Source organism: Delphinapterus leucas, chromosome 14 (assembly GCF_059928025.1).
Source record: "Delphinapterus leucas isolate spDelLeu-1000000601 "Yukka" chromosome 14, BTC_Dleu_Yukka2, whole genome shotgun sequence".
NCBI lineage: Eukaryota > Metazoa > Chordata > Mammalia > Artiodactyla > Monodontidae > Delphinapterus > Delphinapterus leucas.
In genome coordinates, this window is record NC_143142.1 from 26,820,787 (window position 1) to 26,840,172 (window position 19,386).

At 52.9% G+C, this 19,386-nt stretch overlaps 2 protein-coding genes across 6 annotated transcripts in view; one reads left to right on the forward strand and one right to left on the reverse strand.

Moving 5' to 3' along the window:
- HIRA (histone cell cycle regulator) overlaps positions 1–15,384 on the reverse strand; it is a 79,921-nt gene extending 64,537 nt beyond the window's left edge. The window contains exon 1 of one of the 3 annotated variants that reach the window (XM_022551274.3): positions 14,555–15,382. In XM_022551274.3, coding sequence (XP_022406982.1) covers positions 14,555–14,591 — 37 coding nt within the window. In that variant the 5' untranslated portion in view covers positions 14,592–15,382. Of the gene's footprint in view, positions 1–14,554 lie in introns of all 3 variants that reach the window. The other 2 variants (XM_022551275.3, XM_089894841.1) reach the window with 2 other exon arrangements.
- On the forward strand, positions 14,644–18,301 carry MRPL40 (mitochondrial ribosomal protein L40). 3 transcript variants are annotated; one of them, XM_089894846.1, is made up of 4 exons: positions 14,644–14,945; positions 15,743–15,826; positions 16,922–17,077; positions 17,889–18,301. In XM_089894846.1, the coding sequence occupies exons 1-4, from the start codon at positions 14,659–14,661 to the stop codon at positions 18,211–18,213; spliced, it is 852 nt and encodes a 283-aa protein (XP_089750972.1). In that variant the 5' UTR covers positions 14,644–14,658; the 3' UTR covers positions 18,214–18,301. The 3 variants fall into 3 exon arrangements, with proteins under 3 accessions (XP_089750972.1, XP_089750971.1, XP_022406993.1); XM_089894845.1 differs by lacking the exon at positions 14,644–14,945 and adding an exon at positions 14,998–15,382; XM_022551285.3 differs by lacking the exon at positions 14,644–14,945 and adding an exon at positions 15,405–15,594.
- The last annotated feature ends 1,085 nt before the right edge of the window (positions 18,302–19,386 follow it).

The window sequence follows — 19,386 nt, forward strand, 5'->3', positions numbered from 1 at the left end:
GGACCTGAAGGGCCCACACTCAGGCAGGCGGGGACGCCTGCGCCCTCCTGGGCCAAGTGGTTGCCACCAATGACACCAGAGTCCCACATGCGCTGCTGGGAATGTGCCACCCTTTCCCCACAGGCTGAGTGGCTGGAGGGAAGCCGTTGTGAAGGTGGTTTCCTGCCACCTGCGCTGTGAGAAAGAGAAAGGACGAGCGGGGCCATGGGCCCAGCCACCCAGCGCCAAGACCTGGTGGGGCCCTGCTGGACGCCAGGGGACAGGGAGCAGCTGGCACCGCTAAGGCCTCGTGAAACTCAGAAGAGCAGGTGTCTCCAGGGGCAGGGGCTGCGACCCGGCCGTGCCTTCCTCCAGGGCCAGGGCCACGCGGGGGTCCGTCCGAGGGGCGCTGCCTTTCCAGGGCCAGCCCCGCTGCTCCCCGGCCCCCCACTGCTCCCGGGCTTTTCTCAAACCAGCAGGCAGCATGGCCCAGGGCCTTCCCTCACTCATTTCACCACAAGGGGGAAACGGAAGCATGCAGAGAGGTCTGGAAAGTTGCCCAAGGCCACACAGCTGCCTGGTAGAGGCCAGGTATCTGGCCCCAAAGCCCAAGGAGTAAACTACCTGCCTGGGGGGAACCCATCCCCGCAAAGCCCAGAGGGGAGAAATGAGGGCTAGCGAGCCAGAGGGAAGGTGGGCGAGAGTGTAAGCATGAGCGTGCAGGACCGGGCCTGCTGCTCCGAGCATCGCCCTGGACTCCTCGGCTCTTTGAGCCTGTGTGCACCCTGCCCCCTGAATTTGGGCTGGCCCTGGACCAGTCTTTAACTAACAGAATGTGTGGCGGGCTTGTAAGGAAGCTTCATTCAACATCTGCCCTCTGGAGAGAGCCTGCTGCCATGTAAGAAGTCCAACCCCGCTGAGACCATCCTGCTGAGAGGAGGCCCCAGCTGGCCACACGGAGTGAGAAGTGGGCCTCAAGGCCAGGCCCCGGGGCCCCTGGTGAGCTGTTCCAGCCCCGGGCTGCTCAAGCTGCCCCAGCAGAGCCCGTGAGGAGCTGGGATGAGCTGGCCCCACCGAGCCCTGCCAAGAGCAGCATCACAAACGATAATAAAGCTGTTGTTTTAAGCCAGCAAGTTTGGGGGTGGTTTGTTATACACGAGATAACCCAAGATGCCAGTTCATTCACTGTTCTGCTTAAGCCAACCCAAGCTGACCATTTATCATCTTAACCAAGAAAGTTCCAGCTCAGCCAGCATCAGTCTTAAGTGGCCACCAGTGAGGAGCATCCACCGGCCCCCGGGGTGCTGGTTAGCTCCTGAAGTCTGTATTCCCTCCTGGAGTGCATCAAAGTCACTTGCCTACAAGTCACGGGCCAGCCTGACCCCCCAAGAACACACAGAGCCCAAGGGCTCCACTGCACAGGTACCAATCACAGCCCATCCTAGGAGCTGACACTGGGCTAAGCAGACAGAAAGTAAAGATACAGAAGCCTGGCCCTGCCCAGGGAGCGCCAGAACGTAGACAACATGAACCTCACAGCTAAGTCCAGTGACAGAGGTCTGCACGGGTGGGGAGCCACCTAACTCATCTTGGGGTCTTCCTGCAGAAATCACAACTGCCCCAAGTCCCCAAGGTTGAGAAGTCAGTGAAAGAGTGGGTGAGGGGACCCCCAAGCCGAGGGGACGTGGCATGGAATCAAGAATGGGTCCGACCTGCCACTGTGCAGTGCAGCATGGGCAGAGTGGGGAGGGAGCCAGACAGATAGGCAGGGTGCCACCAAGGAGTGCAGACCTTCCCAACTGCCACTCTGGGGCGAGGGCATTAGCTGTTCAGACGGAGAGGGAATTGCTAAGCTGGAGGGCAGTGGGATGGCAGAAATGGGGGGTGGGAACAGGCCTGGGCTTGGGCAGTAAGCGCCCACGGGTTGGATCCTCAGTCCTGCTGCTCACCAGCTCCACAGCCTCGAGTAAGTTACTTCATCTTCCTCTGCAGTTTCCTAATCTACAAAATGGGGAGGCCACAGTCACCCTGACCAGCACCTTGCAAGACGGATTAAGATGCCGAGTCACATGCTTCTGAGGCCTAAGTCTCACGTCTGTTTCTGAGATCAGGGTGCACCCCGGTGAGGGGCGTGGCTGGCATAACTGTCTCCTCTTGCAGTGATGCACCCCAGGGACACACAAAAGTGGACCTGCAGGAGGCCACCGGCATGGTGCTGACTTTTCACCCGCTAAGGCAGTGGACCTTCCAGCCCCAAGGACAGCAGTGGCTCACATGTCCTCCTTTTTCTAAAGGGCTCTTGGCAGTGGAGCTGAGGGAAGGGATGCTGTGGCTGGACTAGTTCGAGAACTTTCCATGTGGCCCAGCACAAGGACAAAGATGAGCTCCCAACCCCCTCCAGTGTTCAGCTCTTCTTTGTACAGAGACAGAGACAAAAGTTAAATTAACACACTCCCTGGACCCTTAGAGCTGTCAGCACCCAGCACTCTCTCCCCCGACACCCACCAACCCATTCTCCTCAGCTCTGCTTCCAGGTGGCCCCTCCTTGACACCTTTGGGGACCCTTCCTCAGCGCACACAGAGCTCCCCGCTTCCACACTCTCCTGTCTGTGTGTGCTGATCTGAGGACTGCAGTACAGATGCTCGTCATCGGGCAGAAAAGAGTGAGTTACAGAAGCTGGGTTTTAGCCAGGGCGCTCAGATAGAATCCTCCTTCCTGGCTTCAGGGAGCTTCCCAGAGGAGCGGAGTGCTGGCGGGGAGAAGTGGGAGGAAGCACGGAGGGCAGACAGGCCAGCTGCCTGCTATGCAGCCAGAGGGCCTCTGGCCTTTACACTCTGGCGGCTCACGGGGCAGAACTGACTGGAAGTCCCTTAGTGCATCGTGCTGGCAAGGAGTTTGGGGAGGGCGAGGCCTCCATTCACTGTGTGCTGTGCCCATATGACCCAATAATACTTGGTTCTAACAAATTTTGGTAAATTTGTAATTAAACGTGAAACATGGGAAAATGTTTGAAACATTTATTAAGTGAAAAAGAAGTTACAAAACAATATTAAAATATAAGGTGGGTGCAAAAGACATGATCTTATGTGTAAAAAACCCTAAAGATTCCACAAAATAAACAAACTTAGTAGAGCTGAAGGATACAAAATCAACAAACATCAGCTGCATTTCTACACATTAACAGTGAAAATCCAAAAGAAACAAAACAATTCTATTTAAAATAGAATCAAAAAGAAAAAAATACTTAGAAGTAAACTTAACAAAGGTCAAAGACTTGTACGTGAAAACTAGAAAACAGTGCCGAGACAACCAACAGAAACACAAATAAATGGAAAAACAGCCCATCTTCATGAATCGAAGACTTAATATTGTTAAGATGTCAGTAACATCCAAAGCTGTACAGATTTAATGCAATCCCTGTCAGAACTGCAATGACTTTTTTTTGGGGGGGGCAAAAACAGAAAAACCCATCCTAAAATTCATATGGAATCTCAAGGGACTCCAAATAGCCAAACAAATTCTGAAAAAGAACAAAGTGGGAGGTCTTACACTTGGCTGATTTCAAAATTTACTACGGGGCTTCCCTGATGGTGCAGTGGTTGAGAGTCCGCCTGCCGATGCAGGGGACACGGGTTCGTGCCCGGGTCCAGGAAGATCCCACATGCTGCAGAGCGGCTGGGCCCGTGAGCCATGGCCACTGAGCCTGCGCGTCCAGAGCCTGTGCTCCGCAACGGGAGAGGCCACAACAGTGAGAGGCCTGTGTACCGCAAAAAAAAAAAAAAAAAAATTTTACTACAAAGTTATAGTAATCAAAAGAGTGTGTTACTGGCATGAAGACACACAGACCAATGAAACAGAATACAGATTTTCAAAAAGGTTGCCAAGGCCATTCAATACAGCAAAGGACAGTCTCTTCAACAAGTGGTTCAAGGAAAACTGAATATCCACATGCAGAAGAATGAGACTGGATCCTTACCTAACACCATCTACAAAAATTAACTCAAAATGGATCAAAGACCCAAAGGTTGAACCTAACACTATAAAAATTCTTAGAACAAAACATAGGGAAAAAGCTTCATAACATTGGATTTGGCAATGATTTTTTTAGATATGATAACAAAGGCACAGGCATTAAGAGAAAAAATAGACAAACTGGATTTCTTGAAAACTTTTGCCCATCAAAAGATACTATCAACAGGATAAAAACGCAACCCACAGAAAATACTGGCAAATTACATATCAGATAAGGAATTAATGTCCAGAATATATAGAGAACTCCTAAAACTCAATACAAAAAAACAAAAAAAGAAAAGTAAAGTAAAAATAACAAGTGCTGGTGGGTATTTGGAGAAATTGGAACTCTGTACTCTGCTGGTGGGAATGAAAAATGGTGCAGCTGCTGTGGAAACCAGTATGGCAGTTCCTCAAAAAATTAAAAATAAAATTACCTGTGATCCAGCAATTCCACTTCTGGGTTTACACCCAAAGGAATTGAAAGCAGGGTCTTGAAGAGATATTTGTACACCCACATTCATAGCAGCTTTATTCACAACAGCTAAGAGGTGGAAGTAACCTCATGTCCATCGATGGATGATGGATAAATAAAATGTGGTATGTCCACACAATGGAATATTATTCAGCAATAAAAAGGAAAGAAATTCTGATACAAGCTACAACATGGATGAACTGTGAAGACATTATGTTAATTTGCATAAGCCAGTCACAGAAGCACAAATACTGTATGATTCCACTTATATGAAGTCCCTAGAGGAGTCAAATTCATAGAGACAGGAAGTAGATGGTGGTGCCAGGGGCTGGGGGAGGGGGAACTGGGGAGTTACTGCTTAATGGGGACAGAGTTTCAGTTTTGCATGATGAACAGGTGTGTGGAGATTGGCTGCACGACAATGTGAACATACAGAACACTACTGAATTATACACTTAAAAGATGGTTAAGATGGTAAATTTTATGTTATGGTTTACTTTGTCACAACTTAAAAAAATGCTAACCAAAACCAAAGCAAACCATAAATATGTATACAAGCTGGAGGGGCGTGGGAGGGAGGTGGGTATGGTTGTAAAGGTGTTCGAACCATTTGGTCTTGACTGCTGTGTTTACATGAACCCTCACAGGTGCAAAGCTGTGTGGGACTCAGCAGCCACCCCACACAGATGAACGCTACAAGTAAGAGTGGGCTCTGAGTGAGGCAGGTGGGGTCTGTCAACATCATCGTGACATCAGACTGCAGCTTTGCCAAACGTCACCCCTGGGAGAAACTGGGCAAAGTGTACAGAGGATCTCAGCTGCGTGGGAATCTACAACCACCTCAATAAGGAATAAATGCGCATATGTACACATGAAGCCTGTTTTCTAAAAACTGCATATATGTCTGTGTCTGATAAAGGTAAACATCAAAACACCAGTGGCTGTCATCATGAAGCGGATGCTTTTCTCGTGCAGGTGACAGTGCGCACGTCCCACAACCAGCAATCTCTCTGGAGGGAACCCTGCACCTGAGCTCTCTGCTCTCTGCGGGGCAGGAAACCCCTCTGTCCAGCTGCCCGCCTGCCAGGCCTCTAGCCCTCACATCGCCACAAGCAGCTCCTGGTCTTCCCGCCCAAACCTGCCATCTCGGTCAAGGCCTCACAACAGCCACACGACTCGCGACTTCTCCGGCCTCAACTCCAGACCAGCCCCTGCCCCCACTGGTAGTCCAGCGCCCGCTTCCTCTCCACTCCCACCCAGCGCCCACCCTGGCTCTTTCCCTCCTGCCTCCATTCCCTGCACTGAGGCCTCCCCTGACCACCCAGCTTGGCACAACAACCCCCCTAACACTGATCTACTTTCCCACGTACTGTAGGTGTCGCTTCCTTTATTGCACGTCTGTCTACTCTGCCCACCGGAACGTAAAGCCTGAGAGCTGAGTCACTTTTGTCTGCTTAGTCACGGGGTCTCCCCAGGGCAGCAACACACAGTAGGCACTCCATAAACACTTGATGTTGTGAAAGGCTGGGCAGAGGCCCCCAGTTCTAACACACATTCCATGTCACTAGCATCCCAATCCTGGGAAGGTGGGCAGGGGAAGCAGAGCCCTGGCTGCACAGAGCCGTCTGCAGCTAGGACCTCCACCGCTTCAACCACAACTTCTTGGTCTCCCTAAGTCAGCACAACTGCAGGGACACCTCAGGTGTCAGGTGCCTGAGACATTCAAAACACAGCACAGGAAGGAAGCTGGAGCAACCGTTGTTGGGTTGGGTGGTTTTTTTTTTTGCGGGGGGCGGAGGGGGGAGGGCGGGCCATGAACTAGAGTTGAAGAAAGTGCAGGTATATCATTTACAGGCCTCCCCACGTCTCCTGCAGCATTTGCCAACACACAATCAAGAAGGCTTTGGGGCTTCCCTGGTGGCGCAGTGGTTGAGAGTCCGCCTGCCGATGCAGTGGACACGGGTTCGTGCCCCGGTCCAGGAAGATCCCACATGCCCCGGAGCGGCTAGGCCCGTGAGCCATGTCCGCTGAGCCTGCGCGTCCGGAGCCTGTGCTCCGCAACGGGAGAGGCCACAACACTGAGAGGCCCGCGTATCACACACACACACACACACACACAAAAAGCTTTGGTGTTTCTTCATACTCTTTTCTCCTCTAATTTTACAGAACAGAGATATTCCTTAAAAGGTATCTGCAAGATGAATTTCTATAAATAGAGTCATCCCTCCTTATCTAGATCCATTAGAGAATTAAGAGCAGTTAAGAACAACTTTCCAGGCTTCCCTGGTGGTGGAGTGGTTAAGAATCCGCCTGCCAATGCAGGGGACACAGGTTCGAGCCCCGGTCCGGGAAGATCCCACATGCCACGGAGCAACTAAGCCCGCGCGCCTAGAGCCCGTGCTCCGCAAAAAAGAGAAGCCACCGCAATGAGACGCTCGTGCACCACAACGAAGAGCAGCCCCTGCTCGCAGCAACTAGAGAAAGCCCAAGCGCAGCAATGAAGACCCAACACAGCCAAAAATAAAAAAAAAATTTAAAAAAAAGAACTTTCCCATAGAGGAGAAAGTGTGTTTAACAACAATCACAACTAAGAAAATAACACTGTAGTTAATAATACTGTATTGCATATTTGAAAGTTGCTAAGAGAATAAATCTTAAAAGTTCTCATCAGGAAAAAATAATTCTTTAACTATGTGAGGTGACAGATGTTCACTTATTGCGGTGATCATTTTGCAATATGAACAAATATTGAATCATTATGTTGTACACCTGAAACTAATTAATGTACGTCAATTAAAAAAAGAAAAAAATAACAACCCTACAATATCATTTAAGTGGAAAATGCATGGTAACACTTCAGCTGTCTGAAGGGAGGCTACTCAATAAAAACACTGGATTTATTATGATATCGGGCATTTGGCTAAGATCTTGAACAACCCAGGTACCTTTATAATGTGGTATACACACTAAACAAAATGTGTTTTCAAAAAGCACTGTTACCCAGTTATTTTTTCCAAATGGTCTGAAAGACCATATTAAAAAGTTTTAACAATGTGTTCTCCTTTTTGTATTTTCTAACTTTTTCTAAATTGAACAGGCATTACTTTTATAAGAAAAATTACTTTACATTTTCCACATTACAAGCATAAAGTCACAAAGTGCTCCATTATCCAGATCCTCACACACCATTAACGTACCCTAGAGCAATCAGATTGGCAATGGACACAGCCAAAAACAAAGCAGCCGTCCTGTTCCTCAATAGCAGCTCCAGCTCAGAGCCCTGGTGCTTCAGGAGGAGGAGGCTGAGGCCCCTCAGCATACAGGCGCTTCGGGAAGGCCTCTCGCGGGGCCGGGCTTGTCACCCCGCGTCACTGAACCTGGCTCCTCCTCCCCATCTGCTCCTTCACAGTCTTACTGATTCCACGGGCTCCCCTTCCCCCCCATCTCACACCCCACATTTGACCTGATGACTACATTCACTACTGTAACTCTAATTTTCTGGGGAGGTGCAAACATTCTGTATCTTGAGTGGGGAACAGGTTACAGTGTACCTGTTTGTCAAAACTCACCATGTCTGTGCATTTCACTATGTAAATTACACTTCAACACCAACATGTGTGTATGTGTTTACGTATACCCCCCACCACCACACACACACTCACTGCACCACCACTGCCCTGGCCACCTCTGGATCACTGCCACAGCCTCTTCCCAGGTCCTCCAGCTCCCGCCCTTGCCCCCATGCCCACTGCCCGGCCGAGTGCCAGTGCAGTGGCCAGCAAGATCTGAGAGCACGCCAGGTGTGGGACTCCTCTACTCGAGCCGCATGGAGGGCCCGTGCGTGTGGGTCCTCCAGCCAGTCCACTGCTCACTTGGCCTCACCTCCTGCTGCTCATGCCTCCCAGTGTTGCTCCCACATCCTTGCTCTTCCTCAGACCCACCAGGCAAGCTTGCTCTGGCCATTCTCGCTGCCTGAAATGCTCCTTCCACAGAGGGCCGCCTTCCTCACCTCCATCAGGCCTAGGAGGTTGCCATGATGCCCTGTCCAGGTGCCCTCCCTCCAGTACTGAAACACGCCCCCCCACCTCCCCAGCTGTGGGAGTGTTTACAGCCTGTGACAGCTCCTCAGCAGAAGAACTGCTTTGACCAAGATCAGGCCTCCTGGCAGGGACAGCCTACACCTGATGACTGTGGATGTGGGAGTATAAAGGCCTGAGCCCTTCATCCCAATTCGGGACAACTCTGAAGGGCTCAGCCAGCCCCCCAGCAGGGCCAGTTGCAGCTTCTGTGGTACCTGCATTACCGACCAGCTCCTACCTGTCCAGCCCTGCTTCCCTCACGCCCCGCAGGTGGGGAGTCCAAGAGCACCCCAGGTATGTCTTGGGCACACATACCCTTGGGCACACATCCAGCTCACCGCCTGCTTCCTGCAACGAGGTCTCTGCTCACATGTTACCTTCTCACTCAGGCTTCCCCAAAGAACCTTATTTAAACTCCTCCCACCCTACCCCTACCCCAGGGCTTTCTCCCGCACTCACCCACCTACCACTCTCGTTTATGAGGCCTGCCCTCTGTCACCTCAGTAAGCTCCCCTCCTGCATCTCCTTTTCTCCTTACAGAAACTTACTCAGTTCCCATCTGCCAACTGTACTGTCAGGGATGTTTTCTTTCTGCAGCAAGTCAGAGAGAATTTCAAGGGTAACCTACTAAGTCACGTGACAAGTCCTGAGAAGGGTTGACTTCAAGGTTCATTCATAGCGGCATAAGCAGCCACTCCTTCCACCTTTCCCTCCTGTCATCCTCGGTGCGAGCCCTGTCCTCAGGGTCACAGGCTGGCTGCCACACACAGACGCAGTGAAGTCCAGGAGAAGAGAGATGGGCCTCTCAAGCATCTCTTCTTACCTGATTATTCCCCAGAAACCCTGAGCAGACATCCCCTCCCAGTCCTACTGCCTAGAATGGCATCACATGGCTGTTCCCCAACGAGGCCTGGGCACTCACCCACACTCCAGCTCAGGGCTATCAAGACCCTGAAGAAGAGGGCAGACAAGAGGAAAACCCTGGGGTTCTGATGGAAAGGAAGAAGTGAGTGGGCATCCAGTGTCCATGACATGCCCTCCCTGCTCTTTAATGACGTGGACGAACCGATGGCCCGCTCCCGCCTCCAGGTGTTGCTGCTCGTCTCGGCAGGATAAAATGTGCTTGCATCAATGTATGGTCCCCAGGGCTCATTCCAGACCCATGTTTCATGAGCCAGACACCTCTGCAGTCCACAGGCAAACACCCTGGATGAACAGGGTAGCCTCGTACCTCTGGGGAAAAGGGGGGGTCAAGGCAGGCAGCAGGTCCCCTCAATGGCCAAGGCCAGGCACTGCCCAGAGGTCCCTCCCAGCTGTGTAACTTCAATTCAACTCATAAGGTGAAAACATCTTTTTAACCACTCCTTAAATTAAAAGAAATATTTAAGAAAACCTCATTTCCTAGCCCCTCAACTCTACTCTGTTCTCAGCATACTAAAGAAATCAACTCTGAGCGTCTCCAATCTACACAGCTACCTGCCTCTACCCCGTGTGCACCTCTACCACTGACCTCCCTGCCTCCATCAGGACCTCTCACCTAGGCCCAGGGAACGCCTACCAGCTCCTCTGGGGCCTTCCAACCACATCCAGCCTCCTCAGAAACGCCCCATGCTCCCCTCTCGCAACCCCCAGAAGGAGTCCAAGCTTCTAGGCAGGTGCTCATGGCTCTGCCCTGCAGCCCCACCTGCCATCACCTGCGCAGTCCCTGTGCTAACATGCTCCACACGCCAGCCCTCCCTGGGCCTCCACTCCTGATGCTCCCACAGCAGTGGCACCTCCTCTGCCTCACAGTCCTCCTGTGGTCCAGACCCAGTCCAAGGGCACCCACAGACCACGCCCTCCTCCCCAGGCTACCCTCTGCCCTGCATTCTAGAATGTGGTCTGTTCCCCTCTCCCACCTGGCACAGTTTTCCGTGCATAGGGAGTGTCTTTTTACCTCTGATCCCCACAGAACTTCTCTCCAGAAAGGTTCAACGTTCAGTGTATAAATCAGTGTAAATCCCACAAGTGTATTATCTAAGGCAAAATCCCACCCAGTTTTCTTCCGAATCCTCTTCAGATGTATTCTGGTTATTTTTAAAAATCACTTTACTGTCTTCAGGTGTTAAGTCAGTGTGACACTGTGAAGAGAGTGTGCATTTCCTGAGCCTTCGCAGGTGAGCAGGCAGCAGCCAAAGCAGCTGTTACCCGCTTCACTTAACAGACCAGGATAAGAGACGTAAAGAACCTTCTGTAACACACTTTGGTGAGCAGCAGAGCACAGAGACTCAAGAACAGGACTATCTGACTCCAAAATAATAGGCAAATTCCTTGTCCTCAAGAAGCTTACAATCTAGTCGGATGGATGAAAAGGCCAAATAACGATACAAAGGTACTCTCACCTAGAGCAGTTTCCCAGCCTCGGCGCTATGGACGTTGGGCCAGGTGACTGTTGCAGAGGAGCATCCATGAGGCTGCAGAGCATTCTAGTTCAGCGGCATCCTGTCCTCCACCCACATTCCACCCCCTCCAGCTGCGAAAACCAAAAATGTCTCCAGACTCTGGCCTGTTTGAGAAGCCCTGATCTGGGCCAACTGCACAGGTTACCTGAATGACCAGGGCAGTCACAAAACGTCACTACCGGGATGCCTCCTGGCCTGTTCTCAGAGCAGCTGTGCAGAGCCTTTCCACACCCAGGCCAGCTTCATTACTGGGTCATCCTTCCTCGAGTTTCCCCTTCAAACTGACATTCATTATCACTCAGGTGCAGGACATGCCTCAGAAGAATGTCTTAAATCCTTTGTGGAATGAGAAGAGGTAGGGAAAAGAATCCAATCATAGGACAGGAGAAAAAACACATGCCATAAAGCAATGCAGTTAACTGACAAATTATCCCATTATTGAAAATTTGCCATACACCTTTTTACAACACTGCCAGAAACCAAAGGAGAATGAGTGTCCTTTCAGTCCTGGCCCTTCTGGTTAGAATGGGCTTCACTAAAGAGCTGTGCATGAACACCACAAGAATTCCAGAAAAACTCTCAGGGACAAAGGCCCTGCAATGGGAAGAACCATGAATCTCAATGATTCTCAACATACAAACTGCATTTTCCTACAACCAAAAACCCATTTGCTTTCAGTTTCTAACAAATATATGGTCATAACCTAACTTAGAAATAAACCTTATTTTGGCCAAGCCTAAGATAAAATACATAAGGAATGCCATATCCAAGAACACAGAGTAAAACACGTGTGCGTGTGTGTGTGTGTGTATGTGTGTGTGTGAACAATGCCTGGCACATAGCTTCAACTTTACCAAGGCCCAGAAAGTGGAGTCACAAGCCCAACAATCTACAGCTAATAAATGATGACATCTTGAATCCAGTCTGATTCCATGCTCAAAGCTCATTACTGTGACATGACTTCAATATTTAACCGATCACCTTAGAACAGTGATTCTCAACTGGGGGTGACCTGGCCAACAGAGAGCAATGTCTGGAGACAGTTTCTGTTGTCACAACTCTGTGTGTGTGTGTGTGAGTGAAGATGCTACTGGCATCTGGAGGGCAGAGGCCAGGGATGCTGCTAACATCCTACAACACAGATTGGTCTCCACAACAGTTATGTGGCCCAAAATGTCAATAGTGCTGAGACTGAGAAACCCCTTAGAGGAAAGGTCTCACTACTATCATCAGCCAGGAAAACGAAGACTGAGAACACACCTGCACCCAACAAACACTTCTCTCTCTGCTTTCAATTTGCCTGCTTACACTATTTGATGAATCCTGCCACCTCAGGGAAAACGCAGGGCTCTCTGCTCCCTCCCTCTTCAGGCTTTCAGACCCCAGAAAAAGTATGTTCGCGCTGCATAATCAGTCAGGAGACTGAATGCAGAGTCAGGAAGCCAGAAAGTGCAGTGACGCTCTCTCCAAACCACCACGGTCTTTTGGGTCCCTTAATCCAAAGCACATTCGACTTTACTGGCCACCACCCACCACTTGGGCTCCTGGCTAAGCAGCGCTCGCCCCCAGCAGCTCCCCCTATTCACCAGTCTTTAAAGGACAGCTCAGTACTGATCCAGACCATCAGTATGTCCTTCAGGAGAGCAGTAATTTACCCGACAGTCCTGAACACTCAATGAGACAGGTGATTCCAGGAGATTTTAAGAGAAAGGAAACCTGACAAAGAACAGGTTTAAAAGAGTCTCAATTTCTTCTATTATCTCGGGGAGCACTTTGTCTTCCTTCCCAAGCAAACACCACAATCACGCTACAAAGAAGGCAGGGCAGATACTATCAGGTTCTACTCGAGGACAGTGGAGAGGCTGCAGCAACAAGAGGCCCCAGGCCCACAGCTCAGCCCACCCTGCCAGGCGGGGACTACTGGCTGCGGCCTGGCTGCAGACTCTCCCTCGTTTGTGCCTAAACAATAGCTTAAGTATCCTGACTTACTTGTGCCTACACAGCATAAAACTTGTGTCCTACAAAGGAGCTTATCACTAAGTTATAAATTACATGGTAGAAGGAAGGCTGGAGAAGGGTACACAATACACACAACCTCATCTAGGCAGTGTCAAAATGAAAATTCCTTCAGACTTCACTTGCACAGCAAACTAGCTCATAGTAAAAACTTTTCCCTTCCTGATTCACAAGCATCATAATTTATAATTACTGAACATTTGCCCAGTTCTCCAGGGAAAGATCTCACACTACACGTCAGGTAATGCGCTTGGAGACCAACACAGGAGAAATGAAACCAGAGTTCACTGCTTTTGCTTTCACATACTGTCAACCCAGCTGTCTTAGTAAGTTATGGCAACCTCAGCTCTCTTACCTGCTCAGCCAACGTTTATCGCAGACCCTCTACGTGAAAGGCACTGCTGAGTGTGGCAGGGAATGCAGAGGGGAGCGAGGCAGTCTGCGCCCTAGGGGCACAAGGAATGTACACCCACAGGGACAGAGCGCGTCTAGTGGAGTAACTCAAGAGGAATGGTAACAAAAGGAAAAGGGGACCTCACCCGGGCCCTGAAAAACGAGAAGGATGTCCTGCTAGAAAATGGAAAGGCTGCAGCAATAGAAAGCAAGCATCCTGAGATCAAGTTCAAAACTAAAAAGCAACACACTTAAGAAAGGCAAAAGCATCTACCCAACTTGTTCTAAAAGAAAACTAGCTCCCTCTAGTCGCACAGCAAAGTAGAAATGAGGAACAAGACAGAATCAGGGTGACTCTTTGCCTACCAGCAGTCGGGCCATCCAGGTTGCGGGCCCTCAGCTGGAGTATTGCTCCCTGGGCTCACTGCTACCAGTAGGGGATGGGGGCTCGCTCCCCTCACCTTTCTAGGGGGCGAAGGCCAACTCCTGCAGCAAGTGTGCGAACCAGGTAGAACAACAGCAAAACTTCTGGTTACCGCGCTTCTCTGTACCAGAGTCTCTTCCCTACCAGAGGACTGGATGAGTCCGCTCCCTGGGTGTGCTTTAGGGCCGCTGCCCCAGAGCTAAGGCAGGCCCTCTCCGAGCACACACCTGTACCCCGTGGGCCCCATCCGAGTCGCCCTCATGCTCCAGCTCAGTGTGAACGTAATTCCTCGGGCTGGGGGATCTCAGCCCAGAATCACGGTCCCCCACCTAAAGCACTGTCACCAGATCCAGCCCCTCTGGCATGGCAGGACGTGCCCATTCCAGGTCTACACCCCGCTACTGAAAGGCCACTCCGCTCCAGTTTCACACACTGGACCGTCCTGGCACATCCCGGCCGGCGCCCAGGGCCGCTCCCCGGGCCGGGCAGCTAACCCTGCCCGGACCACGGGCGGGCGGCCGAGGGCTTGGAGCAAGGGCCGGGGCGAGGGCGGACGTGGCCGAGCACGTGCCCGGCTCCCGGTCTCCTCGCGCGAGGACAAAGTCCGCAACCGCCAGCCCCGCGGCGCGGGCACCGGGCACTCGGCGTCAGACGAGGCGGGCAGGCCTGCGCGCGGCTCCCACCTGGCTCCAGACCACGGCCCGTCTCCAGGCTCGGCCCCCCGCGAGCACTCACCATTGTGGTTGACCCAGGTCGGCTTCAGGAGCTTCATTGTTCGGCCGCCGCCGCCGCCGCCGCCGGGCTGAGGCGAGAGCCGCGTCCCTCAGCGCGCCCGGGCCATGGAGCCGCCGCCGCCCGCGTCGCCCGCCCTCCAGCCGCCGCCCGCCTCCCGCCCTCAGCGCCGCCGCGCCATCGTCGGCCCGCGACCCCCGCCGCCGCCGCCGCCGCCGACCCCCGCGCTCGGCCGCCGCCGCCGCCGCCACAGCCGCATCCCCCGCGCCGCTCCTCCTCCGGCGGCTCCCGGGCAACGCCGGAAGTCACGGCGCGCACCTGCCAAACAGCCCCGGCGGGAAACCGCTCCCCGCGCTCACGGGCCGCCCGGCTCCTCAGCCGGCCGGGCGGGAAGGCGGCTCCTCTTCGGGTCCGCCCCGCACGGCCGCGAGCGAGGGGCCGGCCGGCAGGGAGCGCGCGGACGGTCGAGCGGGACCTGGGGTGCGCCCCGGCCGGGCGGGGCCGGGCGGCGCAGACGGCCTGGCCGCTCTGCCCGCCGGTGCGGAGCCGACTAATTAACAGGCTTCCGCCGCCCCCAGCGCGTGTTCATTTGTCGCCCGCGAGCGCAGGCCACGTGCCGCGCCGGTGCAGGCACCGCGGCCCGGCTCCGACGTCGGCGAACGAGCCGGAGCGTTTACTGGACGCCCAGGCCGCCTCTCGTGCGCGGACTCTTAGCCCCCTCGGCCCCGCCGGCCTCACTGCTGGTCTCGGCCCTCGCGGGGCGCAGGCCGAGCGGCCAGGGAGAGGCAAGGGAGCGGCGCCCGCGGGAAGGAAGCCCCTGATCGGCGCGAGGTGCGAGGCGCCGGGCGCGGGGCGGGGCCACGTTGGAGGCAGGGCTAGACGCGGCGGCCGGAACGCGGGAGCGCGGGGCTGCGCGGCTGTCGGACCCGAGAGCGGCGCACCGCGGGCCGGACCGCCTAGGGGCGCGCGCCCGGAAGCGGCCGTCGGCGACCGGGAGGCATGGCGGCCGCGGCGCTGAGAGCGGCTCTGCGCCCGCCGAGCCGGTGAGCGCGGAGGGGCCGGGACGCGGGTGCGCGGGGACGCGGATTGAGAGCTTCCCTGCTGGCCTTGGCGGTCTCACCCCGTAGTTACGGGGCTCGTGAGTGACCTTAACGGGGAAGCGGGCGTTGATACACACTCGGTCTCTTCCAGGCTTCTGGGAGCGCGGCCGACGCAGACGAGGGACGCGCACCAGCGGGCTTCGTTGCTGTCGTTCTGGGGACTCGTGCCCATGAGGTAACCCGGCCGCGGGCCCGGCCTGGGGGCTCGCGCACGGGAACCCAGCGAGCAAGGTTGCTCGATATTCAGTCTGCGAAGTTTCTCAGTTAAATTTAGATGGATGCCCTTATGTCTTTTCGTATGAAATACTGTTATATCTGTAGTCAGAGGTCAAAAGTTAAATGCAAAAGTGGTTTAAAGAAAAGTTACTTAGCTCTCAAGGGATTCTTGTGTAAAATTTTAAAGAGCACAGACAGCACTTCCGTTTCTTACTCTCCGGAAAGGTGGGGGGAGGTGAGAGGATTCTTTTTTCCACCTGGGACCCTGAATACTTTCTAGGGACTTAACTCATAAAACTCAGTCTTGATGCTAGAGATTCGGTTGTTCTGAATAGTAACTTATCAGCATAGGAGATGTGTTCCTGAGGGTAAATCAGACTTTTGTCCGTGCTCGAGGATAGGGAAATTTGTTAAGAAATCTCAAAAAGTATAAACAGGAACTTGCCAGTTATTTTTATTATACTGTCTCTCTTAGTCAAATCATTTTTATAAATCACAAATCCATTTAAAATGTGAGTAACGAGCTTCTAACGGATAACAACAAGGTCCTATAGTGTAGCACAGGGAACTATATTCTATATCCTGAGGTAAAGCATAATGGAAAAGAATATAAAAAAATGTATATATGTATAAATGAGTCACTGTACTGTACAGCAGAAATTAATACATTGTAAATCAACTATACTTCAATTAATAAATAAATAATGTGAGTAACGAGCTTCTAATTCATCAGTTTGGTATTTTCACTTTTCAGTGCTATCCCAAGGCCCACCTGAAACCCCTCACTAAAGATGAGCACTTCCCTTTAATTTATACCCTGACACCCCACGGAGTTTTTCCACGCCTTCCTGGGTTGACCATGCCCACACAGTTCTCATAAGGACCCCCCGTGGAGGCCGTCTCCCTGCCACACTCAGCATGGGAGGCCAGGCCCACACGGTCCTTTCCTGCGGGAGAGCTCGGTACAAGTTTGCAGGCACTTTCCCTAGTGCCATGTCTCTACACGTTCACGAGGCCAAAGAGGAAAATGTTTAGTGTTTGCTTTATCCTTTAGAGCAGAACCTCTGCAAAAGAAGAAGGTGGACCCTAAAAAAGACCAAGCAGCAAAGGAGCGCTTGAAAAAGAGGATCCGACGACTGGAAAAGGCGAGCCAGGAGCTCGTTCCCATTGAGGATTTTATCACGCCTGTCAAGTTCTTAAATAAAGCGAGGTACGGGCCCTCTAGGGTTGAGGTCTTCAGAGCAAAGGAGTTCTGTGACCTTCAGGAAGTTCTGTCTGCACTTCACACCTGTAATGGGAAGGGGTCATAGGCTTGGGCTGGCTTGGCCCTGTTCTGAGTCCTCTTCTCCTGGATTGTCTCATGGGAGGTGGAGAAAGCATTCCTGGGCGCTGCTCCTGAATGGCTGACTGTGGGAAGGAAGCTCAGGGCAGATGCTGGAGCAAGTTTGGAGTGTTGCTCTTGCAGAGGAGTTTAGCTGTGACTGACGACTGGGGCCCTGGGCCTGCAGCTCTTACCCCTTCCTGCTGGTAGGAAACCCTTAGCCTCCTGCTCTAGGATGCAAATGCTCAGAGCTGGGATGTGTCGTCTGTGGGGTTGGTGGGATTGCTGCCTTCTTGTCAGAAGTGTGTACCATTTATAAAGTAGTACCTCGCCATGTAAGTGGGACAAGGCAGGTGCTTTTTTGGGTCTCCAGGGCTGATACAGGCTTTGACTCCCTGGGATATTGGTGTCCGTTTTCATAACACCATTTGACTTTTCTCCAAAGCCACGTTTCCCCACCAGCAGGCTCTGCTTGGCACAGAGAACGTGCTGCCACAATCTGCTGAGAGCACTGTTGTTTCTTTTCTTCACGTAAAGAAAATGGCAGTGGTTCCAGGTGTCAGTTGCCGCTGCTGCCACATCCAACATTCTGTCCCTTAATTTGTCCCTAAGTTCCATCTGCGTCTGGCAGTGGGGACACTCAGGTCCCGTGCAGTCGCTTGGCGCCCCCAGGTTCATGCCCTTGGCTCTGTGTTCCCAGGCAGCGGCCGCCAATGGAACTCCCCTTTGAAGAGAACGAGCGGAGAGCCCTGCTTCTGAAGAAATGGGCACTGTACAAGCAGTGTGAGCATGAGATGGAGAGGGGCGCCATTGCGTCCCTGCTCGAGGCCCAGCAGGAAGCTCTGCAGGAGCTGAAGCTCACGGCCCCAGAACTCCATGCCGAGGCCACCAAGCGGGACCCCAGTCTGTTTCCCTTTGAGAGACAAGGGCCAGACTACACACCGCCGATCGCCAACTACCAACCCCCGGAAGGCAGGTACCACGATATCACCAAGGTGTACACACAGATGGAGTTCAAGAGATAGAGCTGCAGGCAGCTGCCCTCAGGACGCTGCCGTCGGGAGCCTGCACCCCCAGGCTCAGGCCTGCTGTGAATAAATGCATTTAACCAAGTGTCTTGCCTTAGGTCAGAGTCACAGTTAATTCACCTGAGCATGCACGGGGGTTGGGGAGGCTGCCCTTCTTGGCCTGGTACTGGGGAGAGGAAGGTCAAAACACTGACCACTGTTCTCCAGTGAAAAGGAGGATTCCAACTGTGTGAGGCAGACGCCACCAGCAAGAGGCACAAAGTGACCCCAGGAACGGAGGTGAAGGACATGCAGCTGTGCTGTGTGTTGCCTGCACCTGGAGGAGAGGCAGGGCTGGCTCTGGGTTTCAAGCTGTGGGGTATGGGGGAGGCTGAGAAGAGTGTCGAGTGGCAGGGACCCCACTGCGTGAGGCCATGTGTCCTCCAGGAGGGTATGACGCCTGGCCGGGCAGAGGCTGCTGTTAGTCTGGAGCAGGGAGTATATGAGTGAGCTCTGGCACCAGAACAAAACACCACAGACCAAGGAGCTGAAACGACTCACATTTATTTCTCTCAGTTCCGGAGGCTGGATGTCCAAGATCCAGGTGTCGGCTGGGCTGGTTTCTCCCAAGGCCTCTCTCCTTGGCGTGTAGACAGCCATCTCGCGCACCCACGTGATCATCCCTCTGTGTGTCTGTGTCCTGATTTCTTATAAGGACACTAGTCATTGGATTAGGGCCTACCCACGCAACCCCATTTCACATTAAGCACCTCTTTAAAGATCCATCTTCAAATAGTCTCAGAGCGGCAGGGGGTTAGACCTTCCCCGGAGGAACTGGGGGTACATAATGCAGTCCAACAGTGAGGGTGCAGTGTAGGCAGAGGTCCACTTGTACCCCTTGCATCACCACCTCAGAAAGGCTTTGGTTCTTCACCACCTTAGTGCAAACAAACCAGCGGAACACTCCACCTGAGTAAGAATTCAGATTATCCATTTTCCTAGAGGGCCCTGGCTACACAACCCTGGAAAATCACACCCCGTCCCCACCTCATCAGCATGTGGCCCTTTCTCTGCCTAAAGCCTCCAGCCTCCTCCAGGTCTAGCCTTGGGACCCTGAGCCTCCCCCACCTCCCAACTTACAGATTTCATCCACGAGGTTGTATGATCAAGTCAGTGGGTCATGGGCAGCTG

Coding starts and splice junctions, on each gene's coding strand:
- MRPL40 (XM_089894846.1), top strand. CDS start 14,659: ATGGAGCCGCCGCCGCCCGCGTCGCCCGCCCTCCAGCCGCCGCCCGCC. Junction 14,946..15,742: donor TCAGCCGGCCGGGCGGGAAG/GCGGCTCCTCTT, acceptor GGTCTCTTCCAG/GCTTCTGGGAGCGCGGCCGA. Junction 17,078..17,888: donor AAGTTCTTAAATAAAGCGAG/GTACGGGCCCTC, acceptor CTGTGTTCCCAG/GCAGCGGCCGCCAATGGAAC.